The sequence below is a fragment of the Zonotrichia leucophrys genome, chromosome 3 (assembly GCF_028769735.1).
Source record: "Zonotrichia leucophrys gambelii isolate GWCS_2022_RI chromosome 3, RI_Zleu_2.0, whole genome shotgun sequence".
In the NCBI taxonomy this organism is placed as follows: domain Eukaryota; kingdom Metazoa; phylum Chordata; class Aves; order Passeriformes; family Passerellidae; genus Zonotrichia; species Zonotrichia leucophrys.
Window position 1 is genome coordinate 110,156,114 of NC_088172.1, and position 27,169 is coordinate 110,183,282.

General features: G+C 44.4%; 1 protein-coding gene and 5 non-coding genes across 6 annotated transcripts; 1 reads left to right on the forward strand and 5 right to left on the reverse strand.

Moving 5' to 3' along the window:
- Nucleotides 1-8,448: 8,448 nt before the first annotated feature.
- On the reverse strand, nucleotides 8,449-8,967 carry LOC135445100 (gallinacin-10-like). The gene is made up of 2 exons (XM_064707130.1): nucleotides 8,828-8,967; nucleotides 8,449-8,588 (listed from the first exon to the last, which is right to left on the reverse strand). The coding sequence occupies exons 1-2, from the start codon at nucleotides 8,883-8,885 to the stop codon at nucleotides 8,449-8,451; spliced, it is 198 nt and encodes a 65-aa protein (XP_064563200.1). The 5' UTR covers nucleotides 8,886-8,967.
- Nucleotides 8,968-21,514: 12,547 nt separating this feature from the next.
- Nucleotides 21,515-21,586, reverse strand: TRNAW-CCA (transfer RNA tryptophan (anticodon CCA)). Its single transcript has one exon. It is a non-coding gene; the product is annotated as a tRNA-Trp (tRNA).
- A 1,651-nt stretch (nucleotides 21,587-23,237) lies between these two features.
- On the forward strand, nucleotides 23,238-23,310 carry TRNAR-ACG (transfer RNA arginine (anticodon ACG)). The gene has a single exon. It is a non-coding gene; the product is annotated as a tRNA-Arg (tRNA).
- Nucleotides 23,311-24,735: 1,425 nt separating this feature from the next.
- On the reverse strand, nucleotides 24,736-24,808 carry TRNAR-ACG (transfer RNA arginine (anticodon ACG)). The gene has a single exon. It is a non-coding gene; the product is annotated as a tRNA-Arg (tRNA).
- Nucleotides 24,809-25,360: 552 nt separating this feature from the next.
- On the reverse strand, nucleotides 25,361-25,433 carry TRNAR-ACG (transfer RNA arginine (anticodon ACG)). The gene has a single exon. It is a non-coding gene; the product is annotated as a tRNA-Arg (tRNA).
- A 1,654-nt stretch (nucleotides 25,434-27,087) lies between these two features.
- TRNAW-CCA (transfer RNA tryptophan (anticodon CCA)) lies at nucleotides 27,088-27,159 on the reverse strand. Its single transcript has one exon. It is a non-coding gene; the product is annotated as a tRNA-Trp (tRNA).
- Nucleotides 27,160-27,169: the final 10 nt, after the last annotated feature.

Below are 27,169 nucleotides of genomic sequence, written 5' to 3' on the forward strand. Positions count from 1 at the left end.
GGTGGGCTGTGCCCAGGGAGGGCAGGGGATTGGAGCAGGAGGGAGGTGGGTTCCTGGGATCTGCAGGGCTGTAAACCATGCAGAACTGATGGTGCCCTGTGGCTCTTGGCCATGCTCTTTGCTCACCAGGCAGGGTGAGCAAAGGAGAAAACGCCTCCTTGGAGGCAAGAGCATGGAGTGGCAGGGCAAGGGGCAATGGCTTCTAGCTGAAAGAGCAGGTTTAGGTGAGATATTGGGGAAAACTCCTTCACTGTGAGGGTGGTGAGACAATGGAACAGGTTGTTCTGAAAAGCTGTGGCTGCCCCATCCCTGGAAGTGTTCAAAGACAGGTTAGACAGGGCTTGGATCAACCTGGGATAGTGGAAAATAACCCTACCTAGGCAGGGGCTTGGAATGGGCTGATTTTTAAGGTCCTTTCCAATCCAAACCATTCTGTGATGATGGAGATGAACGTAGGAAAGGATCAGAAATTTAATCCTTGCTTGGGTTGGAGTTGTAGGGCTGCAACAGAAGGAGGCAGAGTAGGGCTGAAAGGGTCATGGATATTCCTGGTTCTGCCTATGAAAATGGTGCTCCCAGGAGTTTTTCCAGCATGGATACTCAGCTCAGTCACTCTCTGTACCTTTTATTTGTGACTTTAGCCACGAATTTGTACCAAATGTCACAGAAGTCATTAAACAGAAAGGACTGAAAGGAAAACTGCTCTGTGTTGTGCCACGCTATCATAGGAGACTGATCCTAATTCCCTCCAGCAATCCCTAAGATCTGTCTGAAATCAATGATATTATAGTCTGAACCTTCTTCCTAAATCTAGTCTGCAAGGAATGTCTAAAATTACTCATTCTTGTCCAAATGGTCTTGGTTTAATGACGTTTTCCCTTGCTGTCAATCACCTTTGCTGAAGGGGTTATGAAGAGACTCACATCTCTGATTTCACAGATTCAACATATCAAATCCACTTCTGTGTGGTGTCTCCGCCTCTCGTATCACCTTGTAGCTTATTTCTGTATCTGAAAATAAAAGCTAACATTTTTTTTCATACATGTGAAGGTCCAGCCTTATCTAAAATGGATCAGAAGAAGTGTCACCAGAACTCTGTAAAGGTGTCTAAACCCTTGTACCTGTCACCAAGAAATGCCACTCCTGTGACAAATGGGAACTTAAGTGAACATTTTTTTTCAGGCAAACAGGACAAACCACAAATCATCAGTGAAACAAAGTCACGAGGGTGATTAATTATTTACAGCTTCAGCCAGAGCAGCAAACTGAAACAAGGGAGGGCAAGAGCAGGGTCAGCTCTGACTGCTCACAGAGGGCAGAGAGGTCTGTGCCTGCTGAACCAGCTGCTGCAAGTTGGGTGGAGGGCATGAAAGGGCTTCAGGTTTTTACAAAAAACTCATTAATTCAGTATATCAGGGCTAGAAACAGCAAAAATCTTATGTGGATGGATGAGGAGGTTGAGGAGGGGCAACAGGATACAGATGGCAAAGAAAACAAATTCCCACTCATACTTCATTGAGCCCACATCCTTGGGGAGCATGATGAGGAAATTATCCTTCACACCTCTGCCAGGAGCTGTGAGAGCTGGGGTGGGCAGTGATGGTTTAGGGAAAGGCCCTGTATTTTCAAACACATGAAAATACACATTTGTATTTTCACACACACATTTAGAGCCTGAGCCAGTGGCACAAGATGAGGTTGTTGCTGTCACTTCTCCTCCATTTCCCTCCTGGATATAGAAGTTTCAAGGAGCCAGTCATTTATGTTAAATCACTCTGTGTCCCTGTGTGCCTGGAATTTTATTTAAAGGGAGTCATAGGGAACACTGACCATCTCCCTGATGCCTGATTTGTGTTCCAGGACATGGACACAACCCTACAACGCAAACCACTCTGAACACCTGCAAAAGGTTTCAGACAGGCAGCACTGTCACAGACATCTTTTATGAAAAATCCTCTCCTTAGGATTTTTTCCTCCTGAGAAGCTGAGAGGCCTCAGGAACAAAATGTAAACAATGATTATCTGCTGCTGTGGAATGCAACAGGTGCATCAGTGATTGGTCTCATGTGGTTGTTTCTAATTAATGGCCAATCACAGACCAGCTGGCTCAGACTCTGTCTGAGACACAAGCTTTTGTTATCATTCTTTTTTCTATTCTAAGCTAGCCTTCTGATGAAAACCTTTTCTTCTATTCTTTTACTATAGTTTTAATGTAAAATATATCATAAAATAATAAATTAAGCCTTCTGAAACATGGAGTCAAATCCTTGTCTCTTCCCTCATCCAAGAACCCCTGTGAACACCAACACATAGCACATCCACCTGCACCCTCAATTTCACTTCTGGAAAGACAAAAAGAAAGAAAAAAAAAAGTGGAATCCATGATCTTAAAACATAGCCAACTGTAAGGAAACCATAAAGTGTGAAACTTGCAGAAATAACAGAATTTAATGGAAAAGAGAAAAGTGCTTTTCTATTCCTTGCATAATTCCCCTCCTGCCTGTCCCAGACAGCACAAGGGGCAGGGATGTTTAATTTGGGGAGTGAGGCTGCTGAGCAAACCCTGCTGGGCCATGATGTCACAGATGGGTCAATGCTCTTTGGAAGCAAACAACGCCAGGGAGAGGGAAGGAAAGGGGGAATGGCTCCAGCCTCCTCAACTCCCTCCTCCAGCTCCAGCTGGAGAGTGGCAGCAGTGCCTGCCCCAGGTCCAGGCTCCCTCCATGGAAACATAAATGTACCTGGGGTGATAACAGCCCCCTTGAGGACTGCTTGGCACCAGGGAAAGGGATCTTGGACACAGTGCTCCACTTCTTTCTTCTTCTTGAGGACCAGGAAAAGATGATCCCAACAGTCTCCAGTGAACAGAGAAATCATTGAGGCTATGACTGACAGGAAGCTGTAGATCTTGAGGTCTCTGTTGGAGATATTCTTATAATACTTGACCTGGCAGCCAAGCAGTGGGTGGTGGATTTTGTATGGGACCTGTCCTTTTGAAGGAAAATAATTTTGCCACTCAGAAAGAGAAAATTCATCTGTTTGGCTTGCTGGTTCTTCAGGGAGCTTGGGAAATTCGTCTTTATACCTTGGGAAATCCCCACCTGTGGTCTGTATTGTGGACTGTGGGGAAACCAGTGCAAATGCCTTTGGCTCTGAAAGAATTTCCCTGCTTTTAATTACAACTGATGAGCTGCTAATCTGCCTGATCAGAAAGGGAGAATTAATTTAGTGACAATTTCCTCTGTTCCAGCAATAAATAAACAGGCAGAGACAGGAAGTGATGTTGAGTTCCCCTGTCCTGAAGTTAAGGGCATGGAACAAGTGACAGAGAGAGGGACAAGTGTTTGCAGCCACAGTGAAGGTGGCAGTGGGCAGAGGGTACCCAATGTTTGTTCTCCTTGACAGAGCACTCAATAAAGGCTGCTCATGCATAAAACTGATTTTCAGTGGGAAAATCCAGTCCTAGTGAAGTGTCTGTCCATGGGACCACCTCCAGTCTGTGTCCTGGCCATGGACCAGAGCTGGGAGGGGGATAAGCCACTGATAGCAGATTTTTGGAAAACCATGTTCCAATCATCATTTTGAAAACTGATCTGTTCTTCAGGTCATCAAGGATGAGTTTTTATGAGGTCCAGCATCAGCTTTGGAAGGGAAATATCAACCAAAACAATCCTTGTCTCCCATAGCTTGAATGATATCAAAGAGTTTGGTTTGAGCTGCTGCCCAGACAGCCCTCCATAGGGAAACATCAATGGTGTCCTAGGAGACAAGATCTGAATAGACATGGAATGAGGAAATCCTTGGGAAGTCTCAGTGGTCACTGCAGGAGAGAAACAGTGTGGGGAACTGGGATGGGAGAAGCAGATCCCTGTAGGGCCATCAACAGAGGAGAGCAGTGGGAGCTGTCTCACATGAGGCCAAGCCCAGGTTCCACTCAGGCTCATGGAGGATGCAGAGGTGAGATGGGCACTCAAGGGGCTCCATAGAAATTGGGCACAAAAGGAAGAATGAGCCTGGAGTGAGGGTGGCTGTCGGAACCCAGGAAATTCCTCTGGCTGTCCTGGAGGATTCGAGCCCCTGCCCAGGGGGGCTCAGAGACCTAGGCACAGAGCCCAGGACACCTGTGCCTTTGATTTAACCCTTGGAAAAAACAATCACCAACCTTTATATGAAGAATTACAAGCCATGAAAGTTTCAGTAGACGATAGTGAACTTATCATGGGGTGAAAAATAGATTTTTGGGGATTTTAGAACAGGGACTCAGGGGGCCAGCTTTCTCCTTCTTCTTCTTCTTGGCCTCCATCTTCTGCTGTGGTGTTGGCACTTTTGGATTGGTTTAGAGTAGAAGCTCACTGTCTAACATAGGTGATAGGTATTGGGAAGTAATTGTAAATAATGTACACATAGTTTTTAGTATAAAAAGATAACACCACCCTGAGGGCAGGCAGAGTGCCTCTGACTGTCTTGCTGAGTGGATCTTGGCAGATCAGGAGAAAGAATTTTATAGATAAGAAACAATAAACAACCTTGAGACCGAGAAATGAAGAGCCCTGACTCCTTCTTCAACCACTGGGCTGGGAAAAGAGACTTTCTGACATATCTCAGGGTCACTCTGACCAGTTAGAGATCCCGAGAGGTGGCAGCTGGGCTGAAATGAGACCTTGATGGGCATAAGATCCAGCATTCAGAGACAGAAATGGAGACAATCACTTTTGGAATAACACCTCTGTGATTTATGCACCAGAGATGCGTTTCATTGAAGTAACAGGGAAATCTGAGGCTCAGTTTGTTCTGAATTTATCCAGATTTAATAGCACAGATTTTCTTCAGGATGTTGTGGCTTCACCCAAGCCGGAAATTCAGCTTCAGGCAGCTCTTGCTCACTTCTGCCCTGGTGGAATGGGAAGGAATTCAGAAGAATGAAAGTGAAAAAACTTGTGGGTTGAGATAGAGACAGATTAACAGCCAAAACTAAATCTGTGCAGGCAAAGCAGAACAAGGAATTTATTCACCACTTCCCATGGGTAGGCAGGTGTCCAGCCATCCCCAAGAATCACCACAGGTAACAGTGTCTTGAGAAGAAAAACTCCATCACTCCAAGTGTCTCTTCCTTCCTTGTTCTTCCTGCAAGTTTTATTGCTGAGCATGACCCCACACGGTCTGGAAGATCCCTTGGGTCACCTGGGGCCAGCTGTCCTGGCTGTGTCCCCTCCCAAATCCTTGTCATCCCCAGCCCTCTCATTGGTGGGGTGAGGAGCAGAAAGGAGCAAAAGAGCCATAGCAAAAAACATCCCTGAATTATCAGCACCATTCCCAGCACAAACCCAAACCATCCCATACTGGGAAGTAAATTAAATCCACCCCAGCTAAAACCAGCATACAGAAGGAACTTGAGGGACATAGAACCCTCATCAATGTCTGTTTTGTAAGTTGGACATGTCCAGGCTGTGGGCAGTGAGATGTCCTTGCTATGGTGTGTTCTTTAAACACTGAATTTTGTGACTGTTGTTGAAAACAGGTCTGATGTTTTAAAACCCAGTCTCTACATCACCCAAAATCCTTCTCTGTGGAGGGATAGTTCAGACCCCATCGTTGTGTCAATAAATTTAGGGGTGTGTGTGTGTGTGTGTGTATTTTTTATGCTCATATATCATCTATTATATATTATATGCTATTTGTTACGTGTTATGTATTATATATTATATATTGTATATTGTATATTATATATTGTATATTATGTATTGTATATTGTATATTTTATATATTTATTTTTTTATATATATATAAATATATATATTGCATATTGCAATACTACTGGTGTTTATTGGTTGCCATACAATTATCCTCTGTGTCAAGAGTTGCCTCTTCTTCCCACTCAGCTTTCATTCCAGTCATCCTAACTTTTATTACCATTTTTTATTACCATCACCAAAACCGGTTGCTCCTTTAGTCATTCCCTTTTCCAAATCCTTTGGGAATATGTGAGACTGCACAGACTCCCTTCTTTAAAAAAACACTTTTAAAGAATTTAAAAATTCTTTAAAAAATCACTCTGAGCCTTGGGTCAAAACCAGAGAGGAAATTACTGTGAGTAACAACAAAGATCACGGGTTTTGGTTTAAGAAAACCTTTATTTTCATGTGCGAATAAAATAATAATATATATATTGCTTCACATCCTCCAAGAGCTGCATGAACCTGAAGTGATTGAACCTCCAAACACCCCTGTGAGGTAGGCTGGAATAGGTGGCCAAGGAGCCAAAGTGGCTTGAGTATTAAAAGCAAAAAGGGAGTGACTTCAGCAAGCAAAAACCCGGATCTCCAGAAGCGGTGTGCTAACAGGACATGCCCTCTGGAAGCTTCTTTTAAAGCTCATTTGCAGGAGGCTTTAGACAGAGGAGGAATCCATGAAAATCAGCTCCTCAAGGCAGTGGAAATGTTGTTGGTCCAAGGGCTCTGGTCCAGGAAAGCCTTTTCTTCTTATTCTGCCAAAATCCTGCAAGGATACAAAGGGTCTTGTTACTGTGCTGCAGTTCCACCTCAGTTCATTCCCCAAAAGCCCCAACACCTTCTAATTACCTTTCAAAATGAACCTACAGGGTGGGTCCAGCCTGCAGGTTTAGAAACCTACATCTCTGTATGTGTTGGGTGTCCAGGTCTGCAGATTACCAGTATATAAAACTGTGGCCACTGGCAAATTAATTATGTGACCACTTGCAATGACATTTTTTATTCAGTTTGCACCAAAATAAACTCAGTCAGATACATCGATATGATTCAAATATTCCAAGGCATCTCAAATGCCACTAAACATCTCAATGTATCCTGCTGAATCAAGCCCTTCATGTCTAAATTCAAAGATTTCTTTTCAAGCAACCTGAGCTGGAAAAAATATTTATATTGTATTTCAGAATACCCTGTTGGTTTTAACTTCTATTGTAATGGTCAGCTCAGCTGAAAATCTGCCAATATAAGAACTTTAATCCTGAACACTAACATCCATCAGTATCAGGTACATTTTTAAAGAAAGAGTATTTCTGTAGGAAAATTACACCTGAAACCAGACTTGAGAGCTCTTGTTCCTTTCCCAGGCTCAGTTTTCTTTGTGTCAGGTCTAGCAGATGTTCTGACAGAAATTTGATGTTGGAGTTCTCCCACCTGCACCTCCCAGTCCATTTGCTATCAGTGGAAATTGCTTCTCAAGGAGGATGAGTGGTCACAGAAACTGAGGGATCACATCACTGCTTTGTAAATTAATCTAATATCAGGTTCCTTCTGTTCCATTTGCTTCCCTGAATTCCCAAATGCATCCTTAGCATCTTATTCCTTAGCATCTTATTCTCCTGGTAACAAACCTGCCCTACTATTGGAATTACTTGGGTTTCCTGAAACCACTGAGGATCCCCATTTGCTGAATAAATGTATAAAACTTTTTTTCTAGAACCACCTCATCAGATTTCTTCAGTTTCTGGGAACCTTTAAACCATGGCAATTCTATAAATAATGGAATCACACAATAAGGAGTTCTGGGAAATTCAGACATCACAGATCTGAGCTCTCCCTTTGTTTTGAGCCAAGGTCTGTCCTGTCACATCAGTGGCTGGGGATCTGCCTGAACATCATGGCTGGGATAAATTTTATCATCACACCAGTCCTCTTCATCAAAGGTAATGGAACCTTTCCTAATCTGTCTCTGAATTTGGGGTTGTGAATGTCACTGCAGCTGGCAGGGATCATCTCGTGGCCATTAATGGAACAAAGTTATTCTAAGAATTAAGTAGATGGAGAATGTGTTTTATTTTAAGCTGAAAAGCATTCCCCAAAAGCATGTCCAAAACCTTAAGGAAATAAAAAATATCTGGCTATCAGGGAAACTCCAGACATTATTAGAAAGTGGTTTCCCAGGTCAAAGTGAAATGCACACCTAAGTCTCCACTCACTGACAAATTCACTCCTCTTCACCTTTCTAAGAGTTGTGCAGTGATGGAAGGAAGGAGAGATGGGGAGAGATTGAGAAGCAAAGTTCTGTGAACACTTTCCCCCCTTTAAATGTACATTTGCTAGGTAAATTTTAAAATAAAACCAGAGGGATGATAAAAAGCTTCCCCTGATGGGTATAAATGCTGTGAAGCATTTTCCTAATAATTTCTTGAAAAAAATTCTTTCTTTTCCCATAAAGATTCAAAATAAAGTGAAAAATACTTGGAATTCTTGGACATTTTGACCATTCTGAATTCTTTCTGAATTTTGAATTCTTTCTCCCATACACAATTTTCATTCAAATGAATTTTCTCCCCAAACACACATCAACATTATACATGTGTTCCTCCTCTCTCTGGACCTCCCCACCGAGGGTTGCCCTGCAAGCCCCCCTGGAGTTTTGCTGATTATTCAGAGAAACAGAGGATAAAACAGGGGACCTTCTGAGGCCCCTGAGATGTTTTGTCACCTACTTGGAGCAGCAGTTCATCAGCCCCCCGTGGCAGGTCCCCGTGGCAGCGAAGGTGGGTGGGCACGCCCCGGCGCGGCAGAAGCTTCCCTGTGCGCTCCGGCACGCGGTGGTGTCAGCAAAAAGAGGGTCTGCAGAACCTGTGGGGAGTGGCAGGAGTTAAAATCTCAGCTTTCTGCCTGAGATGATGAGAGGTAAATGCTCAACATGTCATGTGTTGTCTTTTCTTAGCAAGAGGGGCACCCTGAGCCCAGATGCTCCTGGTCCCACTGCTGCACCATCAGATTTTGCCTTTCAGCTGATGGTGGCTTTTTGCCCCCCTGTGAACACTCTTCTGCTTACAAACCCTTTTGCTCTTTATAGGAGTTTTGCTTCTCACCTGAAGTGGCCTGGAAGAGGAGGAGGAAGACAGCGAAGAGCAGGTAGAGGATCTTCATGGCTGTCAGCTGCTTGTGGATTGTGAGATCCTGCAGAGCACCTGAAAGGCCAATGGTGTCTGGAGCTGGCTTGAGCAAAGGCTGGGACAGACACTGGTATTTATAGGGCCCTTGGGGTTGTGCAAGTGTGACAAGTCAATGAGTAACTGCCATGAACTTTCTGGAGAGGGACTGGACCCCTTATCACAGATGGCAGTGAATGTGTTGCAATCCCCCAGGGGTGAATTTCCACCCTATGGGTCAGTTATATAATCTGACCATCAGCCAAGCCTGACTGAACTGCACCAATTTTCATGGCTTTTGGAAACCTCTTCCCAACACGGGCACCAGGATGGGTCAGGGGGACTTGGAAGTCACAGAATCACAGAATCACAGAATAATGAGGTTGGAAGAGACCTTTAAGATCATTGAGCCCAACTTATGCCCTAACACCTCAACTAGACTATAGCACTAAGTGCCATGGCCAGGCTTTTTTTAAACACACCCAGAGATGGTGATTCTATCACCTCCCTGGGAAGAGCATTCCAGCACTTTATTATTCTTTCAGTGAAAAATTTCTTCCTAATATCCAACCTATACCTTCCCTGATATAGCTTGACCATTGGAGTGGAGACCCAGCTTTGACCCTGGGTTTGTCACTCGCTGACACCTCATGTAACATTTTGTCTCCATCTCCCCATCCCTGTAGCCAGGTGGATGATGTCAAAGGCAGAGGAAAGCATTGGGAAAGACTTGAGGTGATGCAACTGTTCTCTGTCACTTTTTAAGCAGGTCTCAGGACAGCCTCATCCACTGCAGGGGGCTGACTCAAAGCTCTTCCCCTCCTTCACTCCTCACTTGTATCACAGAATCACAGAACAGTTTGGGTTGGAAGGGAACCTAAAGATCATCTCATTCCAACACCCCTGCCATGGGCAGGGACATTTCCACTGGAACAGGTTGCTCCAAGCCCCATTCAGCCTGGCATTTCATCCCACATCATTCCCACTGCTCTACCTTCAGCCTTAAGGGACAAATTCTGACCTCTGCATTCATTCTGTTCATTTGTCCAGATTAAAAATCTCAGGAGTTAAGAGTTCTATCACTCACTAATATATCTATTTTCCTTTAAAGGAAATAAACTACTTCATATACATGCACAAGTTTGTGATGCAATGCTAAATATTTCCCCTCTTCTTGCCCTTAAAAGGTTGGGAGAATGTGCTGATTCCACAAAAATAATGTCTGAGACAATGATTTGAAGGGCAGCATCTTCTGGGGCTTCACTTCAGAGCATGATTCCTGTGGCTGTAAATTTTCTTAAAAGGAGATCAATGCAGGAAGGTTCTCCTTCCTGGGAGAAAATCCTGGGCTAATAAACAGCTTAAACACTGTCACAGCCCAAGTGTTTCTGCAGTTCCTACCTCTGACATTCTGGTTCAGTGGTTTGCTTCCTTATTACCTCATTCATTATATTTAACTCGGAGTTAATGGCATTTTTGTTCCAAGAATTGTTTGAAGGATGAAAACATTACTGAGGTTTATGTTTAATTTGCACAGTAATGGGCCAGATAGAGCAGCTGAGAGAGAGGCAACAAGGTAAGTTTATGCAGCAAAAAACAGCAAGATAAACACTGATTTCCCTCTTCCACTCATAAAATTTAATTAACTAAGAAATACCAAGTGCTCCTTTTCTGTCCCTCTTTTTTTTGTACCCTTGCCTTAAAAATGATCTTTTCCTTTGCCAGCAACTCTTCAGCTTTCCCCATTTCTAATGGAGAAGAAATTTAATTTGCCACCCCTCTCTTTTCTCTTTAGAGGGATACAGAGGGGCAAATGCCTGAACTGCAAAACCAGCATGAAAAACCAAAAAATAAAAACCTTTTTTTTTTTTCTCAAGACCCTTTGAAAAGTGAATTCCTCTCACCTGTCTTTCACGCAGACAGAACAGTGTGGGAATGTTGTGCAAATGGAAGCACTTATCCATAAGACATCCAAGTTGGGGAGGAGGAGTGTTTTTCCCAAATAAAATCAGAGTGTGTCACTGGGGAAGGCTGTAATTACTTTTTGTTATTTGAAAAAGCTCCACTCATTTCCATGGCTTTATTTTCCCTCCTCTGGAGCAGAGTCAATGTATTATTAAAGTTAAATTATATGATTTCATTTATATGGATTGCCACAGCACTCAGATTTTGCTGAACAGATTTTGCAGAAGGAGAACAGCCCTCTAGGAAACTGGGAGGAAGATTTTTGCAATGAGGGTGGCAAAACCCTGGCATAGATTGTCCAGAGAGGTGGTGGATGTCACTGGAAACAACCAAGGATGGGGCTTGGAACAATCTGGCCCAGTGGAAGGTGTCCCTGCCCATGGCAGGGCATTGAAATGAGATGAGCTTTAAGGTCCTTTCCAACCCAAACTCTTCCAGGATTCCACAATTCCATGATTCTGTAGAAGGGACCAACTCTTTGAGCCCTGCTAGCACAGGGAACCTGAAAATGTCACTCAGAGCAAGAGGAAAATTCCATTACTTTGAGTGCTAACAAAAACAAAGACAGGAGCAAACTGGTTTGCTTAAAACCGGGCAAAACTCGTATAAAACAGGCAAGGAGCAGAACAATTCGTGTAGCACAGCAGTGACCTGGGGCTGGAACATGGAAGTGTGTGCATGGAACTCTATCCCGCAGTACCCAGGGCCAGGATGAAGTCCTGGAGATCTCTGTTGAACATTAACTCCCACACACATGAGTTGGGAATTCAAGGAGCTGGAAGTACCTAGCCCAGAGAAATCCAGCTCTCTAAGCAAAGAGGAGATGGGGGGGATTTTGCAATTCAATGTTCCTGAATTTTGCCCCAGCAGCCCCTTTGCAAAGGTGATACTGCAAGGAAAATCTGAAATGTTGAGTGGGGAAAACCTTTGCAAACAGCATTTCAAGCTGATTTTTTCAGTCTTCTGCAAAACAGGGGTTTTTCTTCTCATGTTACCTCCTTGGGTAACAACTACCCCCATAATAATTCACAGCAAGCACCATTCATGATGTTATATAGGAGGAGTGTTATATAGGAGGAGTGCCTCAGTGTTTTCTCTTAAGTGTGACTCATCAGCTGATGGCAAATGAAAAGAAGTCTAAAAACTACTATGCTTTTGAGAAAGGTTGTTTAAAACAGGGTACAAGTATTTGGATGGTGGCAAAACTTCATTTTACCATTGTAAATATAAATATGCCTTAAAATCTCGTAGGCACAGGGTTATTTAAGAAATCATGTGCTTATGTTCCATTAAAACTAAATGCATGTTAAAATATAATCCGGTATTCTCCTGGCTTTCCTAATGATAGCACAAATCATTATTATTGAATCATGAAAAGATTTGGGTTGGAAGGGACCTTAAAAATCATCCAGTTCCACCTTTGCCATGGGCAGGAACACCTTCCACTACCCCAGGTTGCTCCACCTGGAACAGCCTGCTCTAATGGAAGGTGGAACATCCTTGGAACTGTTCAAAATCAGGCTGGATCAGGCTTTGAGGAACTTGGGGCAATGGAAAGTGTCCCTGCCCATGGCAGGGGGTTGAAACTGGATTATCTTTAAGATCCCTTCCAGCCCAAACCATTCTGTGATTCCGTGTTTCTACCCTTGAATATCATCCTGCTAAGGGCATGTGGAAGAGCTTTTACAGTGACTCTGTGAGCCAGAGAGAAGTTTGAGAAGAAGATCCATGTTTACCCCTGAAGGAATTTTCTATCAAGGTCATTGACGTAGAAACCAAGAAAGAAAGAAGGATAAAGAAGAGAAACTTGCAACTGCCTATTCCAATGACCACTTTGTCTTTTGTGATCAATGAGTAAAATGAAAATGTATGAGTTTTTTAAGAATGTATAAAAAGCGTGCATGCTATAATAAAATCAGTTTGAAGCCTTCTGAAAATGGAGTGTGTTGCTTTGTATTGTCTCTGTCTCAACTATGACAAGGGCACAATGAGAATAGAAAAATGAGGGCCAAGGTTGCTTTGTCCATGAAAATTTACCAGTGGACATCCTCTAATGGATGCATTTGGCTTTCACACACAATATTCCTACACATCACTTGCCATTAGAGTGGTTTGTGCCATTTCCCATGGGCTAAATGGGTGCGCAGGGCAGGTTTTACCTCTGTTTCTCCATCAGTCCTCACTGCGCTTGGCAACAACCACAAAGGTCTCTTATTAAAGAAATATCCTAAAATTTTCAGATGAGGAGAAATACAGTTGATGAGTTAATGAATCCTGGTGTGTGAGACATTGGCTGGAGTCACTGAAAGGGCACAAGGGGAGGCCCCTGTACATTTCAGGTTCAGGGATGTTGCTGTGCTGAGGTCTGGGAGCCTGGTCAATCATTACCTGCACTTGGCTGCTTCAATCTCAGCGGCTTGTGCCCTCCTGCTGCAATCCAGACACTGAGTCAACATAAAATAGAATTCAAATGACAGCCCTGAACACCAGCTGGGAGAATGTACTGTCCTCTGTGCCTCTCAGCTGAAGGGGAATTCCTCTGTGGAGGGGAAAGTGAGAAGGAATAATAAGGAGTGTTTGAGAGGAAGGAGGAAGGCAGGATCTCCTGTAGGCTGTGGAGAACACACTGGTACTTCTCTGGTCCTGATGAGGAGTTCCCTGATCTGTCACACAGCCCTAGTGTTGCTGTTTTTCCTAAAAAATACTGAGACTTCTGTGTGGATGGTAACCTACCGAATAAGCCTTAAATTTTAAGAGTTATTGTACAGTTGATGACAAGCTAAAACACCATAAGTGTCTTCATTAGACAGTGAGCAGGGTCTAAATGCTTCCCTCTGTGCATCATTTAAATGTCTACTCCTGTGGTGTATTTGATAGTTCTGTTGCCTTTGGTGCCATCATCACTTCACTGATTCTTGTTTGTCACCATGATATTTTATGAAAAATCCCTTCACCAGGATTTCTTCTCCTGGGAAGCTGAGAAGCTTCAGCTTCTCCCTGTTTTGCTGCTCTGGAATGTGATTTGGAGAATTGTTTACTCAGCATGTGAATTGTTTTTAACTAATGACAAATCACAACCAGCTGTGTCAGACTCTCTGAGTCTGTCACAGGTTTTTATTATCATTCTTGTCCAGACTCCTGATGATCCTTTCTCTTTCTTTAGTATAGTTTTAGTATATAATTTCATAATATAATATAATATAATATAATATAATATAATATAATATAATATAATATAATATAATATAATATAATATAATATAATATAATATAATATAATATAATATAATATAATATAATATAATATAATATAATATAATATAATGTCAAATCAGCCTTCTGAGAACATGGAGTCAAATTCTCATCTCTCACCCTGTCCTGAGGACCCCTCACAGCACCACAACACTTTTTAGGTAGGAAGCTGCTAATGCTGCAGCCACAAGAATTGGATTAATATAAATTTATATCTATGATCAGTCAGGTCAGCATGGCATTGACCTTCTGCTTGTTCTCATCTGTAGTAGACGACTCCATTGTGCCTGCTACATCCAAGATCACATTACAATTTATTGAGCTGCAGCTAATTCAGGCAGCAGAGTGTGAGCAGTGATTCAGGATGTGACCATGGAAAACTCATCATCAGCAATATTCAATTATTAGAACAGTCCTGGCAGATCTGTCCTCTGCTAGCCCTGTGCCAAAAATTCCTGGGCTGTTTCAATGATTAGTCCTGGCTAGGAACTATTCCAGCAGGTACCTGGTGTGGTCACCTTGGACTGGAAGCCAAGAATTGCACAATATGGGTATGGTCAAATGATGTCATCTCAGAACCCAGAGATAGGCACTGCTGTGAGTCCAGAAGGTTTCCAGACTGTATTGCAGCTAATCATATTATAATTATTACATATTGCAGCTGACAGAACCAGACAGTCTCAAGCTGCACCAAGGGAAATATTTATTGGATATTAGGAAAAAGTTTTTTACAGAAATAATGATCAAGTTGTGGAATGGGCTGCCCAGGGATGTGGTAGAGTCACCATCCCTGGATGTGTTTAAAAAAGATTGGATGTGGCACTTGGTGCTATGGTTTATTTGAGGTGTTGGGGCATGGGTTGGACTTGATGATCTTGAAGGTCTCTTCCAACCCGGTGATTCTGTAATTCTGTGAATTATTCATGTTTGTCTGGTTTGGCACCAACTGCAAATGAGCCTTTTATAAGATGCTTCATCAATTGTGCTCCTCTCCCTCCTCATGGTTCAGTTGTCTTGAATTCCTCTGTCCTGCTGCTAGCAATCCTTCTTCTGCTATAAATGACAAATTATAACAATATTTTTTTTGAGATCTAAATATCTGTCTTCTGCACAGGTCAATGTGCTGATCAAAGCTTGGATTTGCCCAGAGTTTCATTGCTGTCTCTGCTTGGATGCCACTGTCCCCTAGAGAAATCACAGTGATGATGGATGTCTAAATCCCACTCTGTGAGTCAGTCACTGCAGACCTCCACTTGTATAGATGGCACACAATGAGGGATATCACTAAAAGATATCACTAATCTAACAAAAAAGTTTGTCCATTCAGTTATAAAAGATGTCTTGAAATATCGTATCAAGGATAGTTTGGGTTGGAAGGACCATAAAGAACATCCAGTTCCACCCCCTGCCATGGGCAGGGACACCTTCCACTATTCCAGGTTGCTCCAAGCCCCGTCCAACCTGGCCTTTGACACTTCTAAAGAACAGAGAAAACCAGCTGGAGGAGTCACCCAAAATAATTGGATACTTTGATTTACTCAGTTATCTCATTTCTAGCCCTCTGTAAAGCAGCCCACAGCTTCAAAGGTCAACATCAGGGACAAAACCCAGTTGTGCAAGCCATGACATCATCAAGCACGTCACCAATTTCCAATGAGCCAATCAGGGCATTGTGTAATGCAGGGGCCAGAGCTGGGGGTGGAGTTTGCTTTGTCCCACCCAATGGGCCACATCTGCTGGGGATGAGAAGTGGCAGTGCCTGGCTCTTCACTTGTTCCTACATCACCCAGTTGTTTGCTTCCCAGGTTCTTGTTTAAATTTTGAGTTGATGTTTTTTCTTACACTTTTCTCCCTGAAATTAGTTTTTCCTGGAACTATACCATTTGTTGATTGCAAACACTTTCTAGATGGCTATAATATTATTTCTTAGGAGTCATAGAGACAGGACTCTAAGCATTTCCTTGATAACTGATGCTCTTTAAATATCTCCTTGAGATAAGCATCAGGGTGGGGAGGTCCTGGCACAGGGTGCCCAAAGAAGCTGTGGCTGCCCCTGGATCCCTGGAAGTGTCCAAAGCCAGGTTTGATGTGGTTTGGAGCAGCCTGGGATAGTGGAATGTGTCCCTGCCCATGGCACAGGATGGAAGTGGATGATCTTTAAGGTCCCATCCAACACAAAAATTCCATTCTGTGGTCTATCTGGGAGCACCACATAAATATACTTTCTGCCTCTTCTTTCATTTAATCTCTTTAATTTCATCTCTCTATTCACAGATATTTTTCCCCACCATGCTCCAATCTCACCTGGGAGGATAGGATTTCAGGGCTGACATTGCAGCAGCTGTACTGTTCCGGCATGGAAAAATCCCTCAAAAACCAGGGAAGCCACAGAGTTGTTAACTTTTAATCTCCCTTCCTCACAGACATGTTGACATGGCATAAACCATCCTAACTCTCATCTGCTGAAGTTTACAAAATGTTTGAGATTATTTCAATGACCCCAAGCCCCCTCTGCACAGAGGTCTCCACAGACCCACGCAGGGCCAATATTTCCTGCTCCCCTGTGCATGAATTTCCTGGGAAACCACGTCTTGAGCAGCAGCACCTCACCTCCTCCTTCAAGGATGGGATTCCTCCTGGGTAATGAGCCACACACTTCTAGGAAACTGACCTTTGGAAAAGCCGAGAGTTCCTAGCATCATTTAGGGCTTCATTTCTCAAGTCATCTTCGCATTTTCACTCCCACGCCTTTGCAGGGGAATAAACATTTTAACCCACCTTTCATTCCCCTCTCCAGCCCCTCAGAGGGGCAGAGAGGTTGAGTTTGTGGGTGTGGGTGCAAAGGTCCTTTCCAGCCCAAACCATTCTGTGATTTTGGGGCAACAAGGGTGGCTGGCCACATCCATACTGTCAGTTTCCTAGAAGTGTTCTTCAGCTTCAGGAACAGGTGGTTGGATTAAAGCTATCCACAGGGAGTGGTTCCTAACCCACACCAGCCCCCCTGTACAGTTGTTCTGGGCCCAAACTGAGCCAGTTTAGCCAATATTACAGAGCCAGGCCCTATACCTCTGTGCCCACACTGTTTTAATGCCAACGTGGTCATGGTGCTGCTCCAGGACAGTTTGTGATGGATGTTCTCACAGGAGAGAACATCCCTTTCCTTCCCTCCTTCCCCTCCTCTCACTCCTCCTGCCCCAGGACACTCAGCAGCTCTGCTGGTACATTATTTGGACCAAAGCTGTTGCAATCACAAGTAAGTGAAATCTCTGGCTTTTACCCTAAAATTGAATTGGCCTTTCAGATTACAGCAGTTCTGTATTTAATCAGCCATTTCCACCATGTAAAGGACATAGGTCTTGTACAGTGATTTAGTTGCATAAACAGTTTTGGTTGCAGGAATATGATATAAAATCTCAGAGGAAGGAAGGAAGGAAGGAAGGAAGGAAGGAAGGAAGGAAGGAAGGAAGGAAGGAAGGAAGGAAGGAAGGAAGGAAGGAAGGAAGGAAGGAAGGAAGGAAGGAAGGAAGGAAGGAAGGAAGGAAGGAAGGAAGGAAGGAAGGAAGGAAGGAAGGAAGGAAGGAAGGAGCCAAGTGTTGGATCAAATCCCATTTGCAGACAGCTCCTTACATAAGGGACAGTTCTTACATAAGGGACAAAATCCCAAGGAAAAATTCAGGGAAAGGAAAGAAATTTGGTTGATTTTCCATGCTCAAAAGTCTTAGAGCTATATTATTTCTCTATCAACCTTGGAGATGGGGAGTGATATGCTCAGAAGGGCCATCTGCTCCAGCCTCATCTTGCCTTTTTTTTCCTTGGGAAAAATTCCCATCATGACCTTTTCACTGCAAATATAAGGCGCAAAAAGTGTCTAACACACTTTTGGGGCTTTGAAAAGCAAATGGACTCTGACAGAGCAGGGAATGAAATTAGAATGGTGGTTACCTACAAACTGGCGAGCTCTGGCTTGCATTCATTTAGACATTTATTAATTTAAAAAATCTACTCTAGATTACATCTCACTACCAGAATTGGTGTCTGCTCACAAGGGTGGTCCCTGTGCTTTGTCCAGGTTTTCTTGGAATTTGTTCTAATATTCACCCAGTTTCTAAAACAACAAACTGAAAATCACTCATGAGTACACTCTGGGTCTGCACCTGGCAAAGCAGCTGAAAAAATAGAAAAAAAAGAGTTTGCAAGAAATTAATTATGAATTAAAGTCTGAAATCTGATGGCAAAGAAGCTTGATGATTTTCAGGCTTGGGTATTGCAACAGAGATAGAGATAAGAAATTGCTTTGAGCCTTTTTTATTGTTGTTTTCCCATGAAATAAATCCAAGGAAATATTTCTCTCTTGAAGATTCTTAGCTGATAATCCATCCCATACTGGTTTATGGCCTGATTTTAAAGATATCAGCGTACAAGCTGAAAACCCTTCTGCCTCCTGATTGCAGAGAAAGATAAATATCAACCACATGCTGTCAACAAAATGTACATTGGGAAATAAATTACCCAGTGTCACAACCTGGGTTATTTTCCCCTAAATCCATTACCCCTGAGTACTTCTGTTATATATTTTCCCACTTGCTCCGTTTTATAAAGTTCCCTGCTGTTGGTGGGGCTTTTAAATAGCTGGAATAAAATTGCCAAAACCCTACTCTTTGGGGTTTTTTCCCATGCCATTGCTGAAGATATTTATAAAAATTCATCCTCACATGGAAGACTGAGCAATCACAGCCCTGACACCCCCATCCTCCTGCACACTAAGGCAGGAGTGAGATGAAGATGTAAACAGGGAAGGGATGACAGCACCAGGGACAGGCTTGGCCAGAGGAAATGGGAGACACAAAATCTGTTAGAATCACAGAATTACTGAATTATTTAGGTTGGAAAAGAGCTCCCAACCACTGAGTCCAACCTGTGACTGATCCCCACCTTGTCAGAGCACTGAGTGCCATGTCCAGTAAATTCCATGGACACTTCCAGGGATGGAAACTCCACCTCCCTGGGCAGCCCATCCCAACTCCTGAGCACCCTTTCCATGAAGAAATTCCTCCTGGTGTCTAAATGTTAATAGCTTCCTCCATCACTTCTCCATCAGTCTCTTCATTGATTGGTTCAAGTGCTGAGGGAATAGAGGATAAAGATCTCTCTTTTGGCATGAAATTATCCTCTCTCCACAAACAGGAGGACCTACAAGTTGCCCAGAGAGGAGGTGGAATCTCCCTCACTAGAGATATTCCAGAATTGTCTGGACACAATCCTGAGCAATGTCTTCTAGGATGAGTCTGCTTGAGCAGGAAGGTTGGGCCAAATGACCTCCAGTGGTGCCTTCCAACCTTTTCCATTCTGTGTTTCTGTGGTCTTTATCCTTAGGAAGGTCAGCAAACCAAAAACAACCTTTCCTTGGTCACTCACAGGGAGAAGTGGCCTTGTCCTCAACTTGGACACTGAGACTTGAACCAACAGGGTGGAGAGAAATGAAAACAAAACTTCAGCTTCCAAAACAGTCATGGGATCATTCTAGAAGGAAGCCTGGTGATACAAGAGTGACACTGTTGCGTATACAGACAGAAAAAAAAAAAGCAAAAGAAAACAAACCAACCTTGCTGCCTAACAAAATATACTTCAAGTTTCTACAGATAAACATTTCCACCAGACACAAAAAAAGTCCAGAATTGAACCCAATCTGTCACTGTGTGGAGTGCCAGCTTCAGGTTTCACATCCTCCTCTGGTCAAGCTATCTCTAAGACAATATTCAGAGTAAACTACTTTGTGTAACAGACCTCGACAGGGCTGATCATAATTCCCTGAGAACTGGATTTTCACTGGAAAATAAAGTTATATAGGAAAGAGGACTTGTTACAGGAATTTACAGCAATATGGAATATTTTAAGATTTTCTCCCTCACATTTCCCATTTGATATGGCCTCAAAGATTTCCTTGTTTATGCAAGACAGAGTATTTTAACTGGAAACATTTGGAGAGTCTCAAAATTAGTAAATTATCTTGGTTATTAAGTAGCTTGTGACAACTTTCCTTGAATGGGAGACACCAAGTTCTACTCTCTGTTAAAGTGTCCCTTTGATTAAATCTCATCACCAGGCTCTTCATAGAATCATCAAATGGTTTGTGTTGAAAGGGGACCTTGAAGATCCTCCTGTTCCAACCCCTCTGTCATGGGCAGGGGCACCTTCCCTAGATTGTGACTCAAAATGCTCCTGCTTAAAAAAAAATAAAATAAAAGGCTTTCAGAAGTCTTAAGAGTTTGGCCCTTTGAAAAGTGAGAATAGTTGTGAACTCAGCATTTTTTATGAAATGTAAAACTGTTCCCATTGCCTGCAGTGAAAATACTTTTGATGAAAAGTCTACAAGAATAATGCTTCCTACCAAATATCCTTTTAAGAGAATGCCAGTTGTCCCAACAACAGCATCTTGAAAATTATTCTATCTGGGGCTTTTTCATCTGTGGAAGATTTTCAAAACGAAATACCTGAGTTTCTTTCCATTCTGAGAAGTCAAAGAGACAGAAAATCACATTATGGAGACAGAGCCATAAGGACAAGGACATTTGGCTTAATGAACTTGGAGGTCTTTTCCAACCTCGATGATTCTGTGACGTTGAAAGCAGTGAGGCAGCGACATCTTGAGGAAATCCCTGCTCACTCAACCCTTTGGTGGCACTCCAGGAGTTGTGGAATAAAGGCTCTTAGGTTCTTGCCTTTCTTATTGATCCATTGTCTTATCTCAGTATTTCTCCTGTTTATATATCTATAAATTCACTTTGAAAGAGCCCTTAAAGGAATTCAACTACTTTTTATGAATAATAACTCATATAAGGTCCTTCAAGCCTTTCTTCCAGCCCTCCATCCCCTCTGTCCATCTCACCATGGGGAATCAAGAGAAGACTAAGAAGAGAGTTAAAGATCCTGATGCCCAGTCCTGATGGCTCAACTTAGGCTCCCCACAGCCAGGTGTTTCAACAGAATCTACAAAAAAACCTCACTGACACAGTGAAGCAAGTTCAGTGAGAGCCATCAAGGTGGTGGGGAAGTTGGATATGGGGTATGTGGAGAGAGATGTGGAGAAATTGGGATTATTTGATCTGAGGAAGAAAGTACAAAGGGATCTTATCCTCCCTAACAGTCCCTTGCCATTCCAAAGGGATTTGGGGACCAGAAGAATTGATATCCAGACACGAAGCCACATCTGAGGTCCCCTCTATTCCTATCAGCTTTTCAAACATAGAGAAAGGGAAAACTGAAGTGATACTTTGAAGAAACTTTGAACACTCATCCAGCAAGGAAAGATCACTCTGCCATGGCTCATCCTCTGCCCTTCTGAAGGGATTCGGGGTACAGAGTTATGGAGGGGGAGGGCAAAAGGAAGCATCTAGGAGATGCAAGGGGACATGACCCCGGTGTGATTTGAACACACAGCCTTCTGATCTGGAGTCAGACGCGCTACCATTGCGCCACGAGGTCAGGGTGGAGCTCTCACTACTCAAATATCATTGTGGAATGTGAGGCGTTCTTTGAGGGAATGGGAGTTTTGCTTCACCTGGCAGAGGAGTGGCACCATTGTTGCCTGCCTTGCCTTGCTAAACAAAATATTCTAGATATTTAGAATATAGAAATGAGATACTTCAGAGGAAGAAGGCCAAAAATGGCCCCTGCCCACAGCAGCCCTGCAGAGCTTCTCCCAGGAGAAACACTCCTGGATGTGGTGTCTTCAGAGGGACAGGAAAAATGGTGGCACAGTGTTGGAACCCTGGTTACTAAGAATTTTAGACTTTCTGTGCTGTCAGGCACTGACCCCCAAGAGAACACTGCATTTGACCTGAAGTTGTGGAGAAAGCTTCCGAAATTTCCATGGAACTGGGATTATGGGTGTGGAGTTTGAATAGAAGTGTGTAATATCGCATAGTAGAAAACTTAGAGTTTAAGGTTTTAAAATGTAGTAATATATATAAAACAAAATAGAGGTTTTAGAGCAGAAGCTAGTCCTTCTTCACCTTCTTCTTCGTAGGTTTGAGTAGTATTGTGTAATTGATTTAAAAAATTCCCATTGCAAGCCACAAGTAGTTAGTTATTAAGTAAAAAATAAAACTAATTTAAGTGTAGTTTCTTAATTTCTCTCTTCTCTTATATATAGATACGACTCAATTTTTAGTTTGTTAAAATAAAATACTGTAGCACTCACAGTCTATAAAACTACAATATAGATAAGAACTAATAAGCATCTGAGTCCAAACATAAAATTCCATCTCACGCATCCCAACCTTAAAAAAAAAAGCAAAAACTTCACAGCCCAGCACCTCCCTGGGGACTGAAATCTCATTCACCTGGAAGATGCAAGGATATCAAACCCATGATTCACAGGACTCAGGTCAGGACAAAGCAGGGAGGTGTGATGGGTGAGTAGGTGTCTGCTGCACTTTGCCTCATAGGAAGCTGAAGGGAGTGAAGGCTTTCTGTGAAAAGAGGAAAGAGCTTCACAACTGCAGGCCCAGTCACTCCTGGGGGATCTGGACTTATCTCCATGTGATATTTCCCTGAAACATCCGTCTGGGGGAGGTACAGTCAGTCCAGGGGACTCCTGGAGTGTTTAAGGACAATGGTTCAGTGTAATATGATGGAAATAGAGGTTTCTGATGAACACCATAAGGAGTTTTTCTCAAGAAAAGAGTAAAAAAGAAGAGTCTGGTCCAGCCCACCTCAGAGGCCAGATGAGAATGCTCCTGCAATGAAGGAAGAATGTGATGATAGAGATAGGGACCATGGATTTCCCAAGGGCAGAACACTCTGGGATTATACAATTCCTTCCTCAATGGCCAAATGGACACTGAGGAACATAATTTATCTTGACTTTGGTTTCACCTCTGACAAGGTCTCCCAGTCATGTCCCTGCAGCAGGACACGCACACAGAGCAGCTGAGCTCAATCCAAAGGCAAAGCAAAGGGCCAGGACTGGGCACTGAGCAGGTTGGGGTCAGGGGCTGGGGGTCCAGGGGACCCTTCACTGCTGGATGCTGAACTGGCTGTGCTTTGGCGTCTCTGTGGTGGGAGCAGAGGCTGTTCCACACAAGGAAGGACACGGGCAGCCTGGCAGGGACATGGGGGTGACCAGGGGACAGGGCCAGTGGCGCAATGGACAACGCGCCTGACTACGGATCAGGAGATTGCAGGTTCGACTCCTGCCTGGCTCAACACTTTTAGCCCAGGCAAATTCCTCCTGCTCCCTTCTTTCTGAGCACCTTCCTTCTCCCGACCATCATCCATCCTCCCTCAAGCTCCTCATGTCCTGTCCCACACTCCAAAAGGAGCAGGAATGGAGCCCACACCAGAGCCAGGGACACCACAGCAAATCCCACAGCAAAATGCGGGTGCCTCCTGGGAATGCAGGTGCCTCCAGAACTGCTGCCCCACAGCCAGGACAGAGCCAGCACTCCCAGGATGTCCTGGCACCTCATGTGCCCTGGTACCAAGCCCCTTCCAAGGCTCACCCTGGTCCTGCTGCCCTTTGTCAGTGCCTTGACAAGTTCTGCTCTGGAAGCAGTGCCCTGCTCACAGCTTTGATGTCACAAAATGATATTCTCATGATGGTGATATTAGAAAGATGGGAAAAAAAGCCTGGAAGGTTAAGGACCTCAGGAAGACAGCTGTCTCTTGTCACCTCCATCACCAGTTTCAGGGTGATCAAGGCAGGGCTTGAACCTGCAGACAGATTCCTGATCCATAGTTAGATGTGTTCATTGAGAAACTGGCCCCAGCCTCTGATCCCACCTGCTCTCCTCACTTCAGGACCACCTGGTTTTATTGGTGGTTAAAGGCAAGTGGCAGGATCTCACCTTGCTCCCACCTGCCCGTTCCATTCAGCCTTGTCCTCCTCACCTGTGGTCCCACCGGTTCCACCACCCAGGAGAAGACGTGCCTGTACTGAGCTCCGGGCTCAGCTCAGCTGCTCTGGAGGGTTGGAGGGCACATCCTGCCTTCCTATGGGATGTGCGGTTAAACTTCCCAGGCCTTATAGAACTCTCCGGAGTTGTGGTGCCCAGTGCAGGGGAAAGTTTAGCCCAAGGCCATCTCCACTTGCTCCAGCCTGGTTACAGAGGGGTGGGCACATGAGCTGTAGCGAGATCTTGCTTGGTGGCCAATTAGTCTGGGCTTCCCTACACATGGGCATCTTCAACCTTCCTGGCCCAAGCCACAGACACAGTGAAGGTACAAAACAGTGATGACAGAACCATGAGTGTGCAAATGTGGGATGAAGCAACAAAAGAACATGGAAATGGGAATTTTATGTCAAATAACAGTGATTTATGTAGAAATGATACATGGCGGTCTCCAGTCCAGACTTCCGCTTAATTTATGACATGCAGATCAAGACTGCATGCTCAGACTCTGGATATTTCCAAGGATGTAGAGGCCACAGCCTCTCTGGGCTCCTCTCTTAATGATTTACCATCTCACAGAGAATTTTTTTCACCAGTATGTCCAGTCAGAGCCTCCTCTGATGCGAGGGAAGTTTTGCTGTGCGGGAAGGGATAACACCGGGGAGAGGCAGGACACCATGGGGGAAGATGTCCACTGTCACCATCAATGTGACAGCCAGGCTGTGGGCAGGAAAATTGCGAGCCAGGCAGGAGTCGAACCTGCAATCTCCTGATCCGTAGTCAGGCGCGTTGTCCATTGCGCCACTGGCCCGGCCCTCATGGTAGCCTGGGGGTTCCCATTGCTGGATGGGCTTTGGGACAGAATTAATTAAGGACAGAAAAAATAGATTGTAGGAAATCCCTGGGAAGCAGGTGATCTAATCCCCGCTCAGAGGAGAGCAGTCGTTGACATCAGGTTGTAGTCAAACTTTAAATAACTCCAAGGATAGAAACTCCAAAGTTTCTTTGGGACCTTGTTCTACCCTGCGACCACTGCTGTCACATGGAGAACTTGTCAAGGCACTGACAAAGGGCAGCAGGACCAGGATGACCCGTGGAAGGGGCTGGGACCAGGGCACATGAGGTGCCAGGACATCCTGGGAGTGCTGGCTCTGTCCTGGCTGTGGGACAGCAGTTCTGGAGGCACCTGCATTCTGCTGTGGGATTTGCTGAGGTGTCCCTGGTTCTGGTGTGGGCTCCATTCCTGCTCCTTTTGGAGCGTGGGACAGGACATGAGGAGCTTGAGGGAGGATGGATGATGGTCGGGAGAAGGAAGGTGCTCAGAAAGAAGGGAGCAGGAGGAATTTGCCTGGGCTAAAAGTGTTGAGCCAGGCAGGAGTCGAACCTGCAATCTCCTGATCCGTAGTCAGGCGCGTTGTCCATTGCGCCACTGGCCCTGTCCCCTGGTCACCCCCATGTCCCTGCCAGGCTGCCCGTGTCCTTCCTTGTGTGGAACAGCCTCTGCTCCCACCACAGAGACGCCAAAGCACAGCCAGTTCAGCATCCAGCAGTGAAGGGTCCCCTGGACCCCCAGCCCCTGACCCCAACCTGCTCAGTGCCCAGTCCTGGCCCTTTGCTTTGCCTTTGGATTGAGCTCAGCTGCTCTGTGTGCGTGTCCTGCTGCAGGGACATGACTGGGAGACCTTGTCAGAGGTGAAACCAAAGCCAAGATAAATGATTTTCCTCAGTGACCACCTGACTACAAAAGAAATCATCTCTTCAAATAAATGTATTAGTTTGGTCTAGGATGGTCTGCATTTGGTAAATCCTTGGCCTTCCAGTTTTTTCACATCTTTCTTCCATTGGGCATGGATAATTAGGGGTTGTTTCCATAGTGTTCAGGCAGATCCCGAGCTGTGATTGCCCAGACTAGAGCATTCCAGATGGTCTTTCTCAATATTCTTGAAAAAAAATCTTTCCATGTTGTTCATCAGAAACTTGCCCCTTTTCCTATAATCCTACACAGTGTAATTGCTCTTGATTCCCCTCCAGATATCTCCAGATCCTTGGAGATATTCAGTCCCCTGGACTGACCCTACCATCCCATGTTAACATGCCAGGAAAGCATGTCCAGGTCCTCCAGAAGTGATTGAGACTGGAGTTAAAAAGTTTCCTGCATTTTTCTGAGGAAGGCATTGACTCCTTCTTGAGGTAAATTATGGCAGACACACACCACAATGCAACATCCCTGCTTGCATCCTGACCCATAATTTCCATCCAGCACAGCTCCCTGCTCATAAGAGAGCTCTGGGCATCATGTTCCCCATATAGTCTAGTCCATGTCCCTACACCCTGAGTCCTGCCCCTCTGTCTGGGTTTGAACAGACAGGTCTCTGCTAAAGAAGGCAGGAGCCTTCCTTGAAATGGAAAATGCAAATCCCCTCCCTCTGAATTATCATAATTTTGAAATTAAGGGGCTCTCAGGCAAAGATATGGGAAGAGCAGTAACAGTTCTTTACTAGGAAAATTAAAAATACAAATGCAATAGTACAAAAAGAAAACAAACCACTGTCAGAGTCAGAATATGCTCTGACCCCCTGTGGGTCAGGGTTTTGGCAGCAGTCCCACTAAATGGTGGTTGCAGCCCTCCAGCAGTGCAAGCTGTGGTTCTTTTGGAGCAGGGATCTGCAGGAGGGTGGAGTTTTCCTCTGAAGGTGCAGTGGTGCTGTAGATGGGCCTGGTCTTCCTCTGGGAATGCAGAGGAGAAGTAAGCTGCTCCTCTGGGAATCCACTGCAAAAGGTTGCCTGTGGTGTTCCAAACCTCAGATTATATCCAGGTAGGAATGCTTGGCTCCTCCCTCTGGGCAGAGCATCTCCCAATGGGATGATGTAATTTTATCAGCCATGCAGGGACACTCACTGGCCCATTGACAGAAGATATCTACTGAAGGGAGGATTGGTTGTGGAAGAGATAAAGAAAACTTCCCAATGAACAGAAGAAACTGTCCCACCTATAAGAGACGGAAATAGAATATACACCCCCAGGCTAAGATACCCTCCCCACAGTACAGCCCCCCAGAAAAGCAGAGAAGTACCAGTGGTGGCCCAGACTGACCCCGGTGTGATTTGAACACACAACCTTCTGATCTGGAGTCAGACGCGCTACCCTTGCGCCACGAGGCCAGGGTGAAGG